General features: G+C 53.0%; 1 protein-coding gene across 2 annotated transcripts; it reads right to left on the minus strand.

Moving 5' to 3' along the window:
* Window positions 1-885: 885 nt before the first annotated feature.
* On the minus strand, window positions 886-12,571 carry LOC138835263 (microfibrillar-associated protein 5-like). 2 transcript variants are annotated; one of them, XM_070033834.1, is made up of 10 exons: window positions 12,124-12,569; window positions 11,028-11,087; window positions 9,366-9,404; window positions 7,630-7,665; window positions 7,185-7,217; window positions 6,524-6,559; window positions 5,746-5,775; window positions 4,409-4,496; window positions 3,564-3,637; window positions 886-1,190 (listed from the first exon to the last, which is right to left on the minus strand). In XM_070033834.1, exons 2-10 carry the CDS (start codon window positions 11,083-11,085, stop codon window positions 1,078-1,080), a joined length of 507 nt encoding a protein of 168 aa, XP_069889935.1. In that variant the 5' UTR covers window positions 11,086-11,087; window positions 12,124-12,569; the 3' UTR covers window positions 886-1,077. The 2 variants fall into 2 exon arrangements, with proteins under 2 accessions (XP_069889935.1, XP_069889936.1); XM_070033835.1 differs by lacking the exon at window positions 6,524-6,559 and having other exon boundaries at window positions 12,124-12,571.
* Window positions 12,572-16,945: the final 4,374 nt, after the last annotated feature.

Below are 16,945 nucleotides of genomic sequence, written 5' to 3' on the forward strand. Positions count from 1 at the left end.
AGCCCTAGGCCTGAAGAAAGAGAAGAAGAAAAGGAGGAGGAGGAGGAAGGGGGGGAGGAGGAGGAGCCTTGAAGTTCCCATGCTGTGTGCACTCCGGGCAGCTGCACACTGTTTAGTTGAACACCTACTTACTCGCCAAGAGACAAAGCAGAGAGGAACTTGTGGCTAGCAACTTAGGCTGCTTGAAGTAATCAGAGGACCCAGGGGAAGGAGAGTGGAAATCGACTGGGGTTTGCACCATGTTCTCTGGTGTTAAACAAACAAAAAGCCAAGCACGGTGGCTCCCGCCTGTCATCCCAGCCACTCAGGAGGCTGAGATCTGAGGATTGTGGTTCAAAGCCAGCAGACGCAGGATAAAGTCTTTGGAGATGCCATCTGTGAAATAATGAGCGAAAAGCTGGGCTGGAGGCGTGGCTCAAGTGGTAGAGCGCCAGCCTTGAGCAAAAGAAGCTCAGGGACAGTGCTGCCCAGGCCCTGAGTTCAAGTCCCAGGACTGGCACCCCAACACACAAAATGATATTGACTGAAATGGAACTCCAAGAAATGGAAACAAGGGCTTTGTTGTTTTCTTTGCTCTGTGTGTGTGTGTGAATTGTGGGTCTTGAACCCAGGGCCTGGGCGCTGTCCCTCAGCTCTTCAGCTCAAGGCGGGCGCTCTACCCCTTGAGCCACAGCGCCATGCCTGGTTTTCTGGTGGATCACACGAGATCAGAGTCTCACGGCCTTTCCTGGCCAGGCTGGCCTTGAACCGCGATCCTCAGATCTCAGCCTCCCGAGTAGCTGGGATGACAGGCGTGAACACCGGCGCCCAACTGCAGAATTCCTAACCTCGGGGTGCGGGAGAGACCTTGCGCCCCATCTCTGGAGCTGACAGCAGACGACCCCATAAAAAGATGACGCAGGTTTATTGTGTCGTCCACTCTGTGACCATTGAGGAAGCAGTGGGAAGTCATGCAGGAGTCCAGATCAAGAGAAGCAGCAGCGGGGCTGGGCACGGGTGTGAGATGGGGTTAGGTCAGCCTGGTGTCTGTGGGCGAGCTGGGCCGGGGGCTCTCCCCTCCTTGCTCCCCGGGGGCGATCACAGGCCGCGGGCCCCGGGCAGGTCCGCGTCTTCACAGGGAGGGAGACGGAAGTAGTTGGAGCGGCGGAGGCGCCGGGGAGGGAGGCCGGCCATCTGTCTGCACAGCTCATCTGGAAGAGAGAAGCAGAGGCCACGGGCCTCAGCTCCGGCTGGGCCGGGCGGCTCCCGCCTGTCACCCCAGCCCCTCGGGAGGCTGGGGTCTGAGGATCGCTGCTGGAGGCCGGCCCAGGGCCAGGATCGTGGTTCAAAGCCAGCCCGGGCCAGGAAAGGCCGTGAGACTCTGATCTCCCACGAACCACCAAAAAGCCAGACGTGGCGCTGTGGCTCAAGTGGTAGAGCGCCAGCCTTGCGTGAAATCGCTCAGGGGCAGCGGCCAGGCCCCGAGTTCAAGTCCCTAGCATGGGGGGGGCGGCCTGGGTCTGTGTCCTGGCTGCACCCCCATTCCTTCTCTGTCTCCCTGTCTTCAGGTCTGTCCGCTTGGAGATCAGAGGCCGGCAGCTCAGTGTGGTGAAATCCCCCAAGCTTCTAGAGAGTTCCCCCTCGCAGGTGGCCCCCCCCCCCGTTCTTTCTGCGAGGTTCACTCCAGCTCTGACTCAGCCGCAGCCGCGCGGCCAGCTGAGTCAGAAGAGCCCGCGCCCCATGCCCCAGCACCCCAAGTCACCCCGTTCCTAGAATAACCGACCACGGCCCGAGACCACAGGGCACCCAGTTCCCAGAACCCCGATCTTCACGTCCTGTCCAGATAGCCAGCCGCGGCTAGCCGTCCATCTGTCTGTCTGTCTATCATCCATCCATCTGTCTGTCTATCCACCCATCATCAATCATCTATCAATCCATGCATCATCCATCTGTCCATCTATTGATCTGTCTATCGTCTGTCCATCCATCCATCTATCTGTCTGTCCATCCATCCATCTATCCATCTATCCATTAATCTATCTATCCATCCATCTATCTAGCCATCCATCCATCTGTCCATCTATCTATATGTCTATCTGTCCATCCATCCATCCATCTGTCTATCCATGTATCCATTAATCTATTTATCCATCCATCATCTATCTACCTATCCATCCATCCATCTGTCCATCTATCCATCCATCCATCTATCTCCATCCAGCATCTAGCCATCGCTCCACTAATCTATCTATCCATCCATCTATCTGCCTATCCATTCATCTGTCCATCTATCAATCCATCCATCTGTCCATCTATCCATCCATCCATCTGTCCATCTATCCATCCATCCATCTGTCCATCTATCTATATGTCTGTCTATCCATCCATCTATCTATCCATCACCTATTCATCATCTATGTATCTCTCCATGCATTTGTGCATCATCTATCATCCATCTGTTCATCTGTCTATCTATGATCTATGCATCCATCTGTCCATCCATCCATCCATCTATCTGACCATCCATCTGTCTATTTACCTATCTAGCTATCTTTGTGTCTATGTATCTGTCTGTCTATCTATCTATCCATCTATCCATGATCTATCCATTCATCATCTTTCTTTCTTTCTTTCTTTTTTCCTTTCTTTCTTTCTTTCTTTCCATCTATCCATCATCTGTCAATTCATCATCTGTCCATCTATCTATCATTGATTCATCTATCCATCTATCAGTCAATCTACTTATCATCTATCTATTATCTATCCATCATCTATCAATCAATTTATCAATGTATTTGTCATCTATTATCTATCTAGCATTTCTGTCCATCAACTGTCTCCATCTCCATCTCGTATCAATCATCCATCGGTGAAGCATCGATCATCTCTATCTCCATCAACCTATTAATCTATCATCTATCAGTCAGTCAGTCTGTCTGGCTGGCTGGCTTTTGTGCCAGCACTGGGGCTTGAACTTAGGACCTCACGGTTTTGCTTGGCATTGGGCTCAAGGCCAACGCTCTGCCACTTGGGCCACACCTCCCCTTCCCGCTTTTTGCTGATTCCTGGGAGATGAGAATCTCTTAGATGTCTCTGCCTGGGCCTCAGACCTGGATCCTCAGCTCTCAGCCTCCTGAGTAGCTGGGACGCCAGGCGTGAGCACCGGCGCCCGGCTGCTGCTCATTCCCTAGGAGCCCTCTCTGCTGTCTCCGAGTGACTGGGAGTGCGTGTGTGTGCACACGCGTGTTCTTCGTGGCGCTATAAACAGCCCCACACGTAGAGGACTCTGGATTCGTGTGGACACCCCACCCGCCCCACCATTCCCCAGTTGATTGTTCAAAGGCCCAAGCTGGGGCAGAGGAGAAGCTCCGATCTGGCTGGAACCCAGCATCGAGGGGGGCCTGTGAACCCCAACATTAACTGGGCATTGCTGATTTACTGAGATGTCTGGGGTAACTCGCAGCAGGAGATAATGGGAGCCAAGAGGCTCCCAACCAAGCTGCTGGGCCATTCACGGCAGGATCCCATGTCATTGTGTGGGAACCGACCATGCATCCCTCCTTTAATCCCGGACACCGACTCACCTTTCATCGCTTCGTGTTCTTTACACACCAGGCGGGAGCAGATCTCGTTGTTGATGATGTACATGCGACGCAGACTGCCCAGACCCCGAGGTCACCACAAAGACAGAGACAGGAAAAAGTCTTTCATTGTTGTTGTTGTTGTTGTTTGTGGCGGGGCTTGAACTCAGGATCTGGGCACTCTGCCTGAGCTCTTCTGCTCAAGGCTGGTGCTCTACCGCTTGAGCCACAGCGCCATTTCCATCTTTTCCCACGGCTCATTGGAGATAAGAGCCTCATGGACTTTTCTGCCCCGGGTGGGTTTCGAACCACTATCTTCAGATCTCAACTTTGTGACCAGCTGGGGTTACAGGCGTGAGCCACTGGAGCCTGGCTGGTGACTCTTCCTGGCAATTTATGCATTCCAGGGAGAGTCACACTGCTGCAACTTTCCAGCACTTTCTGCCTGAAGAGCTGAATCTGTTGCTTCAGACTCATGAGCATAGCAGTCAGGCACTGGTGGCTCCCGCCTGTCATCCCAGCTACTCAGGAGGCTGAGATCTGAGGATCATGGTTCAAAGCCAGCCTGGGCAGGCTAGTCTGTGAGACTCTGATCTCCAATGAACCACAAAAAAAGCCAGAGGTAGAACAGTGGCTTAAAGCGGTAGAGAGTTAGCTTTGAGCGGTAGAGAGCTAGCCTTGGATGTAAAAAACGGTAGAGAGTTAGCCTTGAGCACAAAAGCTCAGGGACAGTGCCCAGGCCCTTAGGTAAAGCTTAGTGTACACACACACACACACACACACACACACACACACACACACACACACACACACACTACCTTGGTCCTTGTGTGTCTTGGATCGCTTACCTGGTAAAGCAAACCTGGTGGACACATTGCTTGACTGGCCGATGGACCGAGTAGAGTCTTGTGCAAGCAAATTTCTCGTCTCTGCACTCTAGAGAGCCCAACACAAAAATCAGAGAGGCCCAGAGAGAAGGAAATGAACACAGGATTTCAGGGCAAGAGAGGGAGGATAGAATAGAAAAAATATGTATATCTATATCTATATATACAGAAGCTGGGCACCGTGGCTCACGCCTGTAATCCCAGCGACTCAAGAGGCTGAGATCTGAGGATCGCAGTTCAAAGCCAGCCCAGGCTGCAAAGTTTGGTGAGACCTTTGTTTTGTAAATCTCCAATGAGTCGGCAAAAAGCCAGAATTGTGGCTCAAGTGGTAGAGCACCAGACCGTGAGCAAAAAAGCACCCAGGTCCTGAGTTCAAGCCGCAGGATGGGTGCACACATGCACAAACACACACATACACACACACACACACACACACACACACACACACACACACACACACACACACACACACACACACACACACCAATAAAACCCTGAAAACAGAGTAGTCTTTTCAGGACATGGTTTTTCTGCTTGCTAAATACAGAGCCGGAGAAACTGACTCATGTAAAATTTAGGTGCTTTCCAACCCAGAAGCAGAAATAGAGACATTAATCTCCAAGGACGCTCCGATAATGACTTTCTAGGACTCTGGGTGTTGATATGAAATATCGCATTGACACACTGATAGAGAATACAAAGGTCTCCTTTTCTCTATTCTAGGTCAGAATCGCCGGTACGATTGGGAAAGGTGTGTGTGTGTGTGTGTGTAATTGAGGCTTGAACTCAGGTCCACCATTTTCTTGCTTAGCCTTTTCTGCTCAAGGCTGGTGCTCTACCACTTGAGCCACGCCTCCACCTCTGACTTTTTAGTGAACTCGAGACCACAGTCCCCCAGCCTGGGCTGGCTTTGAACCTTAGCGCCCATCTGGGAAAGCGATTTTAATGCTGAGGTCTAGGCTGGTATGGATTCCTGTAGTCCCGATCCAAACAGCCTGAACCCAGCCAGGTGGACAGTAGCGCATGCCTGGAATCCCAGCTACTCAGGAGGCTGGGATCTGAGGATCACAGCTCAAAGCCAGCCCAGGCAGGAAAGTCTGTGAGACTCTTTATCTCCAGTGAATCACCAAAAAGCCAAAATCTAGCTATGGCTCAAGTGGTAGAGCACTAGCTTGGAGCAAAAGAAGCTACAGGTCAGCACCCAGGCCCTGAGTTCAAGCCTCAGGACCAGCATATAAAAAAAGAAAAACAAAAATGGGAAACAGCTTAAGGAGAAGATACAGAGGAAGTAGCCATACCTGCTGTGGTGTTTCGGTCATTGGTTGAGGCTGGAAGAGAGAAATTATTGTTATTATTATTACTGTTATTATTATTGTTATTATTATTTGGCCAGTCCTGGGACTTGAACTCAGGACCTGGCTGCTGTCCCTGAGCTTCATTTTGCTCAAGGCTGGCGCTTTACCACTTGAGCCACAGCGCCACTTCTGGCTTTCTGGTGGTTCATTGGAGATCAGAGTCTCATGGACTTTCCTGCCCAGGCTGGCTTTGAACCAAGATCCTCAGATCTCAGCCTCCTGAGTAGCTATGATGACAGATGTGAGCCACTGGTGCCTGGCTTGGTTGTATCGTGAGTGTGTGTGTGTGTGTGTGTGTGTGTGTGTGTGTGTGTTAGTGATCAAAGCTAAAACAAACAGGCATGAGCCTAGTGGCTCCCGCCTGCCATCCCAGCCACTCAGGAGGCTGAGATCTGAGGATCGCGGTTCAAAGCCAGCCCGGGCAGGAAAGTCCGTGAGACTCTGATCTCCAATGAACCAGCAAAAAGCCAGAAGCGGAGCTGGGACTAAGTGGTAGAGCACCACTTTGGCCTAGGACAGCGCCCAGGCCCTGAGTTCCAGCCCCAGGACTGGCGCATGTGTGTGTGTGTGTGTGTGTGTGTGTGCATGCACATGCGTGCGCATGCGTGCATGTACACACCATTCACATTGAACTACTGGAGGAAGGTGCCCCTCATCCGTAACCCTGTCTACTTCGGGTATTGCAACCGCTGGCCACCCTGCATTTCAGATGTAAACTCACCCAGCTCGTCCATAGAAGGTTGGATGTCTGCCAGAACTGAAAGGCACAAAGTGGTAACATGAGGATGTGTGTGTGTGTGTGTGTGTGTGTGTGTGTGTGTGTGTTTAAGGTTAATGCTCTACCACTTGAGTCACAACTGCACATCTAGCTTAGTTTGGTTTTGGCTTTGATTCTCAGGAGATAAATGTCTCTTGAAAACTTTCCTTCCCCGGGCTGGCTTTGAACCACGATCCTCCGATTTCAGCCTCCTGAGTAGCTGGGATTACAGGCGTGCACCACAGCGCCCAGCTCCTGAGCAGGGATGTGAATTCCAAGTAGGACTAGGGGTGACATCTTTGTCAGGACAAGACTACTGGTGGCTGATCCTGAAATCCCAGCTACTCAGGAGGCTGAGACGTGAGGATCTCAGTTCAAAGCCAGCCAGGGCAGGAAAGTCCGTGAGACTCTGATCTCCCATGAACCAGCAAAAAGCTGGAGTGGGGGTGTGGCTCAAGTGGTAGAGCACCAGCCTTGAGCTAAAAAGCCAAGGAAAAGTATGACATTCCGAGTTCAGTTCTCAGTACTGGCACACACACACACACACACAGAGAAAACACACACACACACACACACGCAGAGAAAACCCCAAAAGCCCAAACACCAAAGTTTCTGGAAAACCTACCAGTTTCATCTGTATTAAGTTCACTGAACAGATCTGCAAAGAGGCAAAATATGGAATGAAAATTCAGGTGGGAAAGCCGGGCGCCGTGGCTCCCGCCTGCCATCCCAGCTACTCAGGAGGCTGAGATCTGAGGATCACGGTTCAAAGCCAGCCCGGGCAGGAAAGTCCATGAGTCTGATCTCCAATGAACTACCAGAAAACCAGAAGTGGCGCTGTGGCTCACGTGGTAGAGCGCCAGCCTTGAGCTGAAGAGCTGAGGGACAGCGCCCAGGCCCTGAGTTCAAGCCCCAGCATCAAGATAATAGAAGGCGAGCTGTATATGCATCAAAGATGGACGAATAGACTCAGTGGGAATTCACTGCCCACCCTTTCCCCATCTCTACTGATAGCCAGCCTCTAAAAGGCCATTAAACAAAGAAACAACAGCAGAGAAACAGGAGCTTACTCGGGTCATCTGTGAACGTTTCTTGGCTCATATCATCTGGAAGAATGAGAAAACACATGGTCAGTATTCACCGCCTCACCCCACCCCTGCACCCCCCCTCATGAGCCCGGACAGCCCTGCAGACAATGATGCTGAGGAGCTACCTGGCCTGTCTGCGATCATTCACACACGCTTGTTGCACTAGCCACGTCTTAGTATTTAAATCAACGTACGCCTGTCATCCCAGCGACTCCGGAGGCTGAGATCGGAGGATCGTGGTTGAAGGCCAGCCTGGGCAGGAAAGTCTGAGACTCTTTTTTTTTTTTTTTTTTTTTGGTTGGTGGTGGGTCTTGAACTCATGGCCTGGGTGCTGTCCCTGAGCTCTTCAGCTCCAGGTGAGCGCTCTACCCCTTGAGCCACAGCGCCACTTCTGGTTTTCTGAGTGGTTTATTGGAGATCAGAGTCTCACGGACTTTTCCTGCCCGGGGTGGCTTTGAACCGAGATCCTCAGATCTCAGCCTCCTGAGTCGCTGGGATGCCAGGCGGGAGCTATTGATGCCCGGCTCCAAGAGACTCATCTCCGATGAACCACCAAAAAGCCAGAAGTGGAGTGTGTGGCTCAAGTGGTAGAGCGCCAGCCTTGAGGGAAATAGGCTACGAGAAAGTGCTCAGGGTGGAGTTCGAGCCCGGGACTGGCATAATAACAGTTAAATTGCCTTTCTTGGCTAAGAACATTTAATACTCCCCGTCATGACCCAGGGCGACCACGAGAGGGCAGCACACTCGCGGTTTGCTTTGACATTACTATTACTGTCATTGCTGTGGTCGTTGAGATTGTTATTTTAAAAGCTGATTCCAAGTTGCAGATGGAATCAGTGTATTTCTAAAGCACCTCTGGAGTTGTCCGTGGTTGTTAAGGAAGAAGCATTGCATGCATTTTGTAGGCGTGTTCTGTTCTTCTCTACCTCTTAATTCCAATGGAACAAACAGAGCAAATCCCAAAGATTCCTATGTCCAGTGACCCAGTAAAAAGGCAGAGACCCGGAGGCGTGGCTGGGGTGTTTTCGGGCCGCTCTGGAGTCCAAGGCCAAGCATTGAGAGTAAACAGGATCCTGAGTCCAAGTCCTCCCTTCCCCAACCCATGCACAAAGTAGTAGCTAACTTTTTCTTCTACCACTCGATCCACACCTCTCCCTTCCTGCCTTTTGCTGGGGAATGGGACATGAGGAGTCTCGTGGGACTTCCCTGCCGGCGGGGCTGGCCTCCAACCTCGATCCTCCGAGCTCAGCCTCCCGAGGAGCTGGGCCGACCGGCCGCGAGCCACCAGTCCCTGGGCCTTCTCGAGAACTTTGATGCCCCGACTGGCCTCCAACCTCGATCCTCCCCCCTCTGCCTCCCAGGCGCAGGCTGGATTCCCTGCTCCCAGCTCGGGGCCCGCTGGGCGACCAAGGCCTCCACGTCCCCCCTCCCAGCCTCCTGGGCGAAATCCAGGAATGGTTTCAGGCGGGTGGGGAGGGTGGAGGAGGGATCTGCCCTCCCTCCTGAGACCCGGCCGCATTCCTGGGCAGCCACGCCAGCCAGGCAGGGGTGACGTCAGCCGGGGGACACCCCAGGGCCTGGGGCTGTGTGGGGAGGGTCTGCTCAGAACCCCATTGTGCATGTGCGTGTGTGCGTGCGTGTGCGTGTGCGTGTGTGTGTTCTCTTTTCCTGCTCCCATGTGCCACGCTCAGACCGCAGCGGGAAGACCCCGCGCTCACCTCCGCGCTGGCCCTCGACCCTTCCCAGGGTGATCCAGTCTGTAGCAAAGGAAAAAAAGAAGAACATGAGTGGCCCAGGCCGGGCGCCGGTGCGCACGCCTGTCATCCCAGCGACGGGAGGCTGAGGCCTGAGGATCGCAGTTCGAGGCCGGCCCGGGCAGGAACGTCGGTGAGACTCTGACCTCCAATGACCCAACCCCAAAGTCAGACGTGGAGCTGTGGCTCAAGTGGTAAAGCACCAGCTTTGAGATAAAAACAAACCTTCAGGCCAGGGCTTAGGCCCGGGGTGGGGGGGAAGGGGGGCACAGGGGGGACACCTCTCCCCTCCCCCACCAGAAATGGGGGCCACCCACAGAGGGGACCAGGCAGAGCGAGTCTTCTCTGTATCCATAAGAGAGAGACGGGGAGGGGGACAGAGAAACAGAGAGACACAGACATATAGAGATAGGCAAATAGATGGCAGAGACAGACAGACAAAGACAGAGATACAAACAGAGACAGAGACACAGGCAGAGACAGACAGAGACAGATAGACAGAGATACAGAGACAGACAGAGACACAGAGACCGAGACAGACAGAGACACAGACAGACAGACAGACAGATAGATGGATAGATAGACTGGGATAGAGTCAGAGAGACAGAGAGAGACACACAGAAACACAGGGTTATAGAGAGACAGGCAACTAGATGGCAGAGACGGACAGACAGACAGACAGATGAAACTGGGGAGAGTCAGAGAGAGAGAGACAATTAGAGAGAGACAGAGAGACAGACACAAAAAGAGAGGAAGACACACACAGAGACACAGATATAGACATAGATGGCTAGATAGACAGACAGATGATGGCAGAAAGACAGACAGACAAGACTGGGAATCAGAGAGACAGACTGACAGAGAATTAGAGTCAGAGACAGACAGACAGAGAGAGACAGAGAGACAGAGAGACAGAGAGAGACAGAGAGACAGAGCAGGATTCTTTAAGGTTCTATGGCCAGCATTCTAGTAGACTCTATGCGATCCGGAGATTCGCTTTCCGTGCGTGGGGTGGGCGTGTATTTCTTGCACACACGTGAGCATGCTTGTGGGTGCACTTGTGCACGCCTTTGTTGGTTGTGTTTATTTTCCCACCATGTTCCTTCAGGACTGAAATTTGGTCCTGTCTCCTATTACGCGGCCTCTGTTTGCAGCGATGTATGTCCATTAACCTCTTCTACCTTTAGTTTTAAATTTTAAATTAGAAAATATATATGTATATATTTTTGGGGGGGTGTCAGTCCTGGGGCTTGAACTCAGGGCCTGGGCGCTGTCCCTGAGCTGCTTTTGCTCAAGGCTGGCGCTCTACCACTTGAGCCACAGCACCACTTCCAGCTTTTTATGTCTACTGCTTGGTTTGAGAGTTAAAAAGTCTCATGGCCTTTTCCACTTGAGGCTGGAAACCTCCAACCTAGATCCTCCAAACCCTCAGCCTCCTGAATAGCTAGGATGGCAGGCAAGGGCCACCAACCTTCCCCCGCCCCCCCCCCAATTCCCCTTGGCTTTTCCTCTGTTGGATCTCGATCTTCTCTCCTTGCCCATACCCTCCCTGGCCCCACTCCCAACACACCTAGAGCTGAAGTACTATACAGGAGAGAAAAAGGATCCCAGGAGGAACGCACTCACCGGAGGAGATGATCACAGCAGCAAGGCACAGCATGGTCTGGGGCGTCAGGAACGGCATCGCTAACGGGGCAGGGAGACAGAGGGTTAGAGCTCAGTGTATGGTCTCCGCAGCCCTGGGGTGGGGGTGGATGGGAGGGGAGGCGTTTTATTCCCAGGCAATGGCCCCCGCCCCTCTTTCCCCCAGGAGCTTCGCCTTAAAACTCCAGCCCTTGATTTTCTTCTGAGTCACCTAGTCCCGTATTTCTCATTTGTTTTCCTGCCAAGTCAGATTGTGAGTGTGTGTGTGTGTGTGTGAGTGTGTGTGAGACAGAGACAGAGACAGTGTCCTGGGGCTTCAGCTCGGGGCCTGAGTAGCTTTTTGATGGCTCATTGCAGAGAAGAGTCTCTTGGACTTCCCTGCCCGTCCTGGCCTCCAACCTCGATCCTCCGATCCCAGCCTCCTGACCCTGGGAGATGATGACAGCCCTGAGCCACAGCCCCTGGCAAAGGGAATGTTTTTCCTTTGGGAGCCTGTGGTCTTAGGCTGCTTCTTGAACCTCCTGACTCGCGGGGGCTGCAGGCAGGCACCACCGAGCCCGATTTGGGAGCACACTCTGAATTCTAACTAGCGCGTAGCTGGCCCTGCCCTGTGACCCCTTTTATCCCTAATATCTCCTCCTCGTCCTCCTCTTCTTCCTCTTCCTCCTTCTTCCTCCTGGGTCTTTTTATCTTTTGGTCGGTTGTGGGGCCTGGGCGCTGTCCCTCAGCTCTTCAGCTCCAGGCTGGCGCTCTACCCCTTGAGCCACAGCACCACTTCTGGTTTTCTGGTGGTTCCTGGGAGATCAGAGTCTCACAGACTTAACTGCCCAGGCTGGCCTTGAACCACGATCCTCAGACCTCAGCCTCCCGAGTAGCTGGGATGGCAGGCGTGAACACCGGCGCCCGGCCCTCCTGTGTCTTTCAAGGTCTGATCATGTCTCCTTTGAGTCCCACAGGTCACAGAGAGATCCGCTCAACTCTGAAGTTGAGGGACATTGCCCATCACCCCCCCACCCCTCTAGCACACACGCACACATACATGCACACGCGTGTGCAGCATCACAATCAAACCACTCACTGTGGACCGGGGCACGCGCGCGCGTCCTTCACTGTGGCGTCCGCTGCTTGGTGTGGAGAAAAGAGAGGCTGAACCACACCCTGGAAGGACTGGAGATCTAGCCAGAGAGAGGGGGGAGGAGAGAGAGAGAGAGAGAGAGAAAGGGAGAGAGAGAGGGAGAGGGAGGGAGGGAGAGAGAGAGAGGGAGAGAGAGACAGTGAGAGAGAGAGACAGTGAGAGAGAGAGAGAGAGAGAGAGAGAGAAAGGGAGAGAGAGAGAGGGAGAGAGGGAGAGAGGGAGAGAGGGAGGGAGAGAGGGAGGGAGAGAGAGAGAGAGGGAGAGAGAGAGAGAGAGGGAGAGAAAGAGGGAGAGAGAAAGCTCCAATCAAGAAGCAAAGAACAAGGCTGGAAAGCAAATGGAGATAGGAAAAAAAATGGGACCACTCACACCCTCATTCCAAAGCTGATGATCACATGAGAGAGAGAGAGGGAGAGAGAGAGAGAGGGAGAGAGGGAGAGAGAGAGGGAGAGAGAGAGGGAGAGAGAGAGGGAGAGAGAGAGGGAGGGAGGGAGGGAGGGAGAGTGTGTCGTTCTCTTGGCTGCTCCCCCGGTTTCTCCCACACTGTCTGGCCTAGCTTTTCCTTTGGAATCGTTGTAATTTTGCCTAGGGTTTGGAACTATTCAACTTGGAATATTCAGATATTCAAATCAACACCACTCTATTCTTTGGCATGCCTGTCTCTCCCTGATCCCTCCCTTCCTCCCTCCCTCCTTTCCTTCCTTCCTTCCTTCCTTGCTTCCTTCCTTGCTTCCTTGCTTCCTTGCTTCCTTGCTTCCTTGCTTCCTTGCTTCCTTCCTTCCTTCCTTCCTTCCTTCCTTCTTTCCCTCCTTCCTTCCTTCTTTCCTTCCTTCCTTCCTTTGTTCTTCTTCTTTCCTTCCTTTTTTTTGGGGGGGTATAGTTGGTCATTGGACTTGAACTCTGGGCCTGGGCGCTGTCCCTCAGCTCTTCAGCTCAAGGCTGGTGCTCTACCACTTGAGCCACAGCACCACTTCTGGCTTTTTGGTGGTGCATGGGAGAGAAAAGTCTCATGGACTTTCCTGCCCGGGCTGGATTTGAACCTCGATCCTCAGATCTCAGCCTCCTGAGTAGCTGGGATGACAGGCGGGAGCCACCATACCCGGCTGGATGGAGGGACTCTAAACTCTGCTTTTGCTTTTCTTCACGGAGTTGTCGGACTATGAAAACACCTCCGTGTGGGAGTCAGTGAACTCTGATCACAGAAAGTCAAGAGAGAGAAGGTTTGGGCCTTCAGTGCCATAGAAATGGATGAGTCTCCCGTTATCTGCTTGCTCCTGTAGTCTCTTCTGGGCATGTCCATACTTGATACTCTAAACTAGAAAAGGAAAGCCGGGACTGGTGGCTCACGCCTGTCATCCTAGCTACACAAGAGGCTGAAAGCTGAGGATCACGGTTCAAAGCCAGCCTGGGCAGGATAGCCATCTTTCAATCACCCAAAAGCAGAAAATAGAGGTATGGTTTAAGTCAGTAGAGTGCTAGTCTCAAACATAAAAGCTCAGAGACAGCGCCCTGAGTTCAAGCCCTAAGACTGGCAGAAAGAAAGGAAAAGAAAAGAAAAGAAAAAAGCAGAGAAGGCTGGGCAGGTGGCTCAGTGGTGGAGCGCTCGCCTTGCATGCATGAAGCTCTGGGTTCGATTCCTCAGCACCACAGAAGCAGAAAAAGCCATAAGTGGTGCTGTGGCTCAAGTGGTAGAGCACCAGCCTTGAGCCAAAGAAGCTCAGGGACAGCGCCGAGGCCCTGAGTTCAAGTCCCAGGACTGACACAAAATAGAGAGAGAGAAAGAGAGAGGGACACGGAAAGAAAGAAAGAGGGAGAGAAAGAGAGAAAGAAGAAAGAGAGAGATTAAGAAGAAAGGGAAAGAGAAAAAGAGACAGAGAGAAAGAAGAAAACAGAGAGGGAGAGAGGAGAGAGAAGAAAAGAAAGAGAAAGAAAGAGAAAGAAGGAAAGAAAGAAGGAAGAAAGAAACAGAAAGAGCAGGAGAGAAGGGGAGAAAGAGAGAGAGGAGAGAAAGAAGAAGAGAGAAAGAGAGAGGGAGAGAGAGAGCTGGAGAAAGATAGAGCTGGAGCGAGCTGGAGCGAGCTAGAGAGAGCTAGAGAGAGCTAGAGAGAGCTAGAGAGAGCTGGAGAGAGCTGGAGAGAGCTAGAGAGAGCTAGAGCGAGCTAGAGAGAGCTAGAGCGAGCTGGAGAGAGCTGGAGAGAGCTAGAGAGAGCTAGAGAGAGCTAGAGCAAGCTGGAGAGAGCTAGAGAGAGCTAGAGAGAGCTAGAGAGAGCTAGAGCAAGCTGGAGAGAGCTGGAGAGAGCTAGAGAGAGCTAGAGCGAGCTAGAGAGAACTGGAGAGAGCTGGAGAGAGCTAGAGAGAGCTGGAGAGAACTGGAGAGAGCTAGAGAGAGCTAGAGAGAGCTAGAGAGAACTGGAGTGAGCTGGAGCGAGCTAGAGTGAGCTAGAGCGAGCTGGAGAGAGCTGGAGAGAGCTGGAGAGAGTTAGAGCGAGCTGGAGCGAGCGGGGGTGCTGGGCAGGGCAGAGCAGCCCAGCAGCTGGCCGTGAGCAGTGCTGTGCCGTTGTGTGGTTCACACCGATGGGAACCTGAGCCCCAGCCAGGGCTTGGCCGGGGCTGCGGTGAGCTCAGCGCTGGCTGCAAGGCCGGCGGCGGGCGGGGGCCTCCTGGGGTCTCGGGAAGGGAAAGAGTTTGCAAAGGGCAGAGGAGTTGGGAACAGAAGGTTCATTTCGGGGCCAAGGGAGCGGCCAGCCCGGGGCAGACACAGCGCTGTGGGTTCTCTGGCCTTTCCAGAGTTCCTGCGTAGCCAGCCAGGTGTGGTCACGCAGCTCCGTAGTCCCGGCTACTCAGGCGGTGGAAAGAGGAGGATCGTGGTTTGCGGGAATGAAGACCCTTTGTCCAAAACAGACGACGTGCTGGGTGCGGATGGCTCACACCTGGATGTAACCCTAACTGCTCAAGAGGCCGACATCTGGAGGACTGTGGTTTCGGGGTATCCTAGGTAGAAAAGTCCGAGGACCCCGGTCTCCAATTAACCAGCAAAATGCCAGACTGGAAGTGTGGCTCAAGTGGTAGAGTACCAGCCATGAATGAGCACAAAGGAGAGGCTGAGTGAAAGGGAGAGGCCCTGAGTTCAAGTCTCAGTACTGGCACAGAAAAAGAAGGAGGAGGAAAAAGAAGAGGAGGAGGAGGAAGAGGAAAAGGAGGAGGCCAAAACAAAAACAAATCAACAAAACACAGAGCTATTGAAATGGCTCACGTGGAGCTACTCAGCAAAACTCTGGAGTTCAAATCCCAGTCCTGCCCAAACCCAAACCCAAACCCGTCAGGTGCTGGTGGCTCCCACCTGTCATCCCAGCTACTCAAGAGGCTGAGATCTGAGGATTGTGGTTCAAAGCCAGCCCAGGCAGGAAAGTCCATGAGACTCTGATCTCCTAAGAACCAACAAAAAGCCAGAAGTTAAAGCCGTGGCTCAAGTGGTAGAGCTCCAGCCTTGAACAAAAGGAGTCTAGGGGCAGCGCCCAGGCCCTGAGTTCAAGCCCCAGGACAGACAAAAGGAAAAACAAAACAAAAAGCATCCCCCAGCCCCCCCAAAAACAACAAGAACAACAAAATCCTCAAAACAAAAGGTCTGGCTTGTGAGCTTTGAGTTCGAATTCTACTACTGAAAACAAACACACCACCACCAAACGAGACTACATGGAGATTCTCCCTGTCTGTCTGTCTGTCTGTCTGTCTGTCTCTCTCTCTCTCTCTCTCTCACACACACACACACACACACACACACACACACACACACACACGTGTTTGAAGGCACTCTGGGTATTTTCTCCTGGCACACTTCCTTTTTGGCCTTTAAAGGTTTCCAAGCCCGGGCAGTAATAAAGTGGTTTTATTTCAGGAGAGGCTGTTCCGGTCACGATGGATTTATCGCTTCAGGACATCAAGCGCACACACTCCACTCCAATGGCCACAAATGACCACAGGCTCCGCAGAGATCAACCCTGACCTTTCCTTCCCTTGGGGGCTGCCTTTGAACCTGAGAACCCCAGACTGATTATCACAAAGGCCACCTCCGATCCCACGGATGACCTTCGGGGTGGGGTTTCGGTGGGAACCGCGGCCTGGGCTTTGTCTGCTGGTGCAGGGATCACGGGGTCCGTGGGCTGCAGGATCTTTGATCTCCTTCTCGGAAGCATGGCGGCCCTGTGGAAGTGGACGCTGGGCTTTGAAGATGGATAGGTGGATGTGTGGGTGGGTGGGTGGGTGGATGGATGGATGGATGGGTGGTTGGATGGATGGATGGATGGGTGGATGGGTGGGTGGGTGGGTGGGTAGATGGATGGGTGGTTGGATGGATGGATGGGTGGGTGGATGGGTGGGTGGGTGGATGGGTGGATGGGTGGGTGGATGGGTTGATAGATGGGTGGATGGGTGGGTGGATGGTTGGGTAGATGGCTGGATGGGTAGATAGGTGGGTGGGTGGATGGACGGATGAGTGGGTGGATGGGTGGATGGATAAGTAGATGGATGGAGGATGGGTGGATGGATAGATGGGTGGGTGGGTGGGTGGGTGGATGGGTGGGTGAATGGATGGATGGGTGGGTGGGTGAATGGAGGGGTGGATGGGTGGATGGATGATGGGTGGGTGGATGGGTGGATGGGTGGATGGGTGGGTGGGTGGATGGGTGGATGGATGGATGAATGGGTGGATGGATGGATGGATGGATGGGTGGATGGGTGGGTGGATGGATGGGTGGATGGGTGGGTG

The sequence above is a fragment of the Dipodomys merriami genome, unplaced genomic scaffold (genome assembly GCF_024711535.1).
Source record: "Dipodomys merriami isolate MVZ:Mamm:240054 unplaced genomic scaffold, mDipMer1.0.p SCAF_233, whole genome shotgun sequence".
NCBI classification, from domain to species: Eukaryota; Metazoa; Chordata; class Mammalia; order Rodentia; family Heteromyidae; genus Dipodomys; species Dipodomys merriami.